The 5,245-nt window shown below is 32.3% G+C and overlaps 1 protein-coding gene across 2 annotated transcripts; it reads right to left on the reverse strand.

The window, feature by feature from the left end:
- Nucleotides 1-1,957: 1,957 nt before the first annotated feature.
- On the reverse strand, nucleotides 1,958-3,055 carry LOC130714185 (protein GOLVEN 5). 2 transcript variants are annotated; one of them, XR_009011188.1, is made up of 3 exons: nucleotides 2,909-3,055; nucleotides 2,570-2,736; nucleotides 1,958-2,465 (listed from the first exon to the last, which is right to left on the reverse strand). XR_009011188.1 is itself a non-coding variant. In XM_057564076.1 (2 exons), exons 1-2 carry the CDS (start codon nucleotides 2,655-2,657, stop codon nucleotides 2,200-2,202), a joined length of 354 nt encoding a protein of 117 aa, XP_057420059.1. In that variant the 5' UTR covers nucleotides 2,658-2,745; the 3' UTR covers nucleotides 1,958-2,199. The 2 variants fall into 2 exon arrangements, 1 of the variants encoding a protein (XP_057420059.1); XM_057564076.1 differs by lacking the exon at nucleotides 2,909-3,055 and having other exon boundaries at nucleotides 2,570-2,745.
- Nucleotides 3,056-5,245: the final 2,190 nt, after the last annotated feature.

The following is a 5,245-nucleotide window of genomic DNA, read 5'->3' on the forward strand; positions in this document are numbered from 1 at the left end:
AATGGGCCTTTAGCCCAATGCTTGTTTCCAATGTAAGTATTGATAAAATTGATTTTTTTTTTTGGCAAAACTACTTAATGGCTAAGTTTAACATGTAATATTATTTTATTGATAAATATAAATATAAAACTATGTATGTTAATTTAATGATTAAATTTTAAAATTTATTTTAATTAATAAGAAAATATTTTAATGAAAACTTGAAAATATCTCCCTATATTTATTTTCATTACTTAATTTCCGATGTTAAAAAAACTTATTTAGAAAAATAATAAAAATTAATGAATTTTATTATTGGATAATATAGAATATAATTTTATTAAAATAGAATGCAACATCTATTTATAATTACATGTTGAATTATCGCATGCTTATCCATATCATCAATATCAATCAATATATATAATTATATTCCACTTGATCCATACATTAATATCAATATTAATTATTTATTAATAATTTCTTATATTATTAATTATATTAAATACCAAGTGTATTTTTTTCAATTTAATATTTTGCGCCATTAAAATTATAACATATTATAATTATAAAATTTAAAATTACTTTATTGATAAAAATATTATTATGACCTATTTAATAATATTAAAAACTTATTACTTGATTTAGAAGCGTTTTAAATTCATTTAATAATTTTTCATATTATTAAATAAATAATTTTTAAAATTTTTAATATTACTTCAATGCTAATCATTAAATATCTATTATTAATTAAATTTAACTAATATTAATTAATTACACAAATAGAACTCCAATATTATATATTGAAATGTCTGAAATACAATTAATTTATTATTATTATAATAGTAATAAATATTTTGATAATTATATATTTTCAAACATAATAATTTTTATATAATGTTAAAAAAACTATTTTAAATAAACTATACAACGCACATGAGTATTATAACTAGGTCATTAAAAAAAGAGTATTATAACTAGTTTATTACATAATTGTTAACTAGGATCACTAAACATTAGCGAACTATATAATTCATCACATAGATAACTTACAATGTCCCACTCTACATCTTTCACACATATAAAAACCTTTGACTCTGTACAAAATAAAGTCAAAACGAGTAATGATATATACATATCTCACTTTCTATTCCATCTCATTTCCACATATTTTTCTTCTTATCTCTCTCTGCATTTCTTGTCACATCACAAATTATATCATTTATTTCTCTCTCATTTTTTACCTAATCTCACAAGGTGGAGGTGAAATTGATATGTCAACTAAACATTATTCAATCAAAACCCTACTCGTCCAAAAACCTAAAAGTTTGTTTGGTTTGAGAAAATATTTTTTATTTTCATTTTCTAAAAATAGTTATTTTCAAATTTAGAAAACATGATTGCTTGTCTGTTTGTTTGTATTTTCACCGCCATTGTCACTACACTCGTCACCATCGCCGCTATCATCCCACCCCTACGCAGCCACCACTGCCACTTTCACTGCTGCCATTTTCACCTCCTATGGCCCAACTGTCATCGATGCCGCCAACATCACACCACCACTTCCATCGTCGTCATTAGCACCATTACTACCAACGCTGCTCCACCACTACTACTACCACAGCACCACCACCACTATCGCTTTTCATCTCACTAGTTGATTATGGTAGCGACATAGGAGGTTGTGGTAATGATAAAGGTGGGGATAACAACAGTGATGACAACAACAATAACGACAAAGGTGATGATGGCAGTGACAACAATAATGCGGTGTGACGGTGATAGTGATGTGACTAGAGGAGCCATGAAATTATAAAGGTGTATCCTCCCTTGAAAAAAAATTATGAGCTAATGTTCTTCAAACTAAACAAACTGAAATATAACTTGACTTGTACTTTAGAGGACACTTATCCATGGTGAAACTAATGAGTAGTACATCATGAAAATGTATACTAATACTAATTGAATACTACTTGAATTGATCATAAATAAAACCTCTGTTTACGTATAAGTATGTTATACATACATACATATATTCTGCATTTTGATCCTTGTGTGACCATGCATCCTAATTAGCATTACAAATTAAACTGAAAACAAACATAAAATTTGTACGAAAGAACTAGTTAATCAAGCTAAAACAGACTTAGCTTCATGTATATAAGCCTCAAAATTAGTGGATGGGGGTCTATTTAGCTTCAAAACAGATGCTGCTATCTATCAATTATTCTTGGGCGGGTGATGCCTTGGATCGTGATAATCAGCATTTAGAGGCACGAAATAGTGGTTGGTTGAACTTGAACCCTTTGCAACAACATTCTTTGGCTCCACCACATTCTCAGACTTGGAAATTAGTACTCCTCCTCTAGACATCATCATTTTCCTTCCTGTTCCTGTTCCTGGAACAAATATTTTCCTTTGATCACCTTCCATACTTCTTTCTATTTTGCTTTCTGCAGTTTCAACCACCAGCACTGTGTTTTCTCCTGAAAAATAATTGAAGAACATGAGTTTTACAAAAGGTGAGGAGGAGAATAAAGCACAAATTTGTACATGGCACAAAGATAAGAGACAGGGGAAAATATTGAACCTTGGTCTTGTGTGTCTGCGATGGAGAATCTTAGAGGAAGCAAAAGGAAAACTAAGAGGAGAAAGGTAGTGGACCTTGCCGACACCATTATTGCAAAGGAATGAAGAATAACAATAAAAGGTGGTAAGTAATGTCGTTGAATTGACTAAAAGTGGAGAAGATTAATCCTGCAAAGTGAAGACGGTTCTTTATTTATAGGATCAATTAACTTTGAATAATACTATTTGTTGAGTGTTTCCATAGTCGTTGCTTGGAAAATGAACCTAGCTAGCAAGAGTTGAAAGGTGTGTGAAATAAAGAGATTGATGGTTGAAAATGGGTTCAAATGAAGAAAATTACCAGCTGTGTTCAGCGCTTGTCTGCCGCCATGCAAGCAACGAGGAGAACTTGTTTGGTCGATCTTCGATCACATAACACTAGTTCATGAGAAATTTCATGCATGTACTCTTGCAATACTTTGGAAATGCATATGCACGAAAATAGGACACACTGTTTTTTAAGGCATTCACAGTCAACAGCTCAGCTCGCCATGAAATGCACTTCATTTTAATAATTCTTGGAGTAGTTAATTGACGAAATGAGCAACCACCACACCATACCTCGTAATAGCTGAACACACTTTGCGGTTGTGTGTGTAACATGCATTTTATAAAATAATAAAGGCTCTACTATAATTAGCTGTCTTAAGCATAGTCTCGGTTTGGTAGAAAGTATAGGGGACACTTCGAGATGAGTGTTTTGAATTGACCATTATAGTTAATCGTGTAACATAACTAAGGTTAATACAATAATTTATTCTAGATATGAAAAAGATCTTTTATAAGAATGGCATATGAATCTATTACTATAAGCTAATCCCTCAGTTCTTATTTAATTGTCCATTTTAAAGAATTTTTTTTTTCCTATTTAATTGTCTACTTAGCATTTCAAGAGAGTATTAAATGATATTTTTACAACAAATACTTTTGTCAGTACAATAAGTGAGGAGAGATAACACATATGAGTACATTAAAGAGTAAAATAGAAAAATAATGCTGACTTTTTCTAAAAATCAACAAAATTAATCACACTCTTAATATGTGTGCCTCCACTCAAAGTGGAAAGTTAAATAGGAACGGATGAAGTAGTAAAATTCTCATAACTAAAATATAATTAGTTCTAAGTTCTTAGCACTATTCATGTGGGCCCGTACTGTCACATGTGGTTAAGCAACTCTCAAGCAATTTTGCTCCAACCATAGCTTTTTGTTCTTAGTTCTTAGTATTATTCATTTGGTCCCACAAACCACATTCTTTATACTTTTTATTTTCATAAAGCAATAAAATAAAACTCATAAAGTAATAAAGTAATTTGGATGAGAGAGAAAACATATTTTTTTATGCGAAGAACTCAAAAGTAAAACTCCTTATTTAAGAACTGAGTTCTTATTTTTAAGAACTAAGGACTCCACGTCAGCCCCTCCAATGGTTAAGAACTCACTTCTTAGTTTTTAACTCAGAAATAAGAACTAAGAACCTTTCATTGGAGATGCTCTTAGCGCACAATCGCTCATCCAATCATAAAACTCTTAAATGTTTAATTAGCCAAACTTCATGTTGGAACATAAACCTTTAAGACATGAAGCTTTCAGGTTTCAAGGAAGTGAAACATGCTATATTTAGCTCTAACACATCAGACACTTTAAACTCGGTCCCCTAATAATCGAAGGGCCTATTTAGTTTGAGAAGATATTTTCTATTTTTATTATCTGAAAATAGTTTTTATTTTCAAAATTTTAAAATTTAGAAAACATGTTTGTTTTGACTTTTTGTTTTCATTTTCATTGTTACCATCATTGTCACCACCACATTTACCGTCGTGCCACCACTGCCACCACCAACTTCGCCACCGCCACCACCGAAACCACATTCACCTCCTCCCCACCCACCATCTCCTCTGCCTCCACTGTCGTTGTCACCACCGGCATCGCCACCACAACCAATTTCCACCATCATCATTTTTCATCTTACTAGTTGGTGGTGGTGGAGGCAGAGGTGGAACTACCGCCTGGCTTGGTGGGGCCTATATCTGGGCTCCAATAAAAAAAAATTCTTTGGACCAGGTAGGCTTTTTGGCAAAATTTGAAAGGTAGGGAAAAATACAAGGACTTAATCATAAAACAATACACTTCTTAAAAATTTGTCTAGGCTTCCTAAAATTTGTGGTTCCGCCACTGGGTGGAGGCAGTAATGACGTTGGTGGTAGTAACGACGACGGTAATGGCAGTGATAACGGTGGCGGTGTCGACGGTGGCAGCAGTGATGGTGGCGACAACGATGGTGGTGGCAAAGACAATGATGGTTGGTGGCAGTAGCAGTGGCTGTGGCAATAATGGTGGTGGCGACAATGATTGTGGCAGGGGTAGTGGTGAAGGTGGTGGTGGTAGCGGCGATGATAGCAATGATGGTGGCAGTTGTTTTCATTTTCAGTTAAAATGAAAACGACTTTTTTATGTTTTAATTATACTTTAGAAAATATTTTTAAAGAAAACATTTTCTGGATATCAATCAAACTAGTTTTCAGCTGTATTTTTTATTTTCTTTAAAAGTGAAAATAAAAAATGGACAAGCCAAAAGTTTCTATACAAAACTATGTTTTCCTCTACATCAACCAAACCATTGTTGTTCGATCACCCCA

Source organism: Lotus japonicus, chromosome 4 (assembly GCF_012489685.1).
Source record: "Lotus japonicus ecotype B-129 chromosome 4, LjGifu_v1.2".
In the NCBI taxonomy this organism is placed as follows: Eukaryota; Viridiplantae; Streptophyta; class Magnoliopsida; order Fabales; family Fabaceae; genus Lotus; species Lotus japonicus.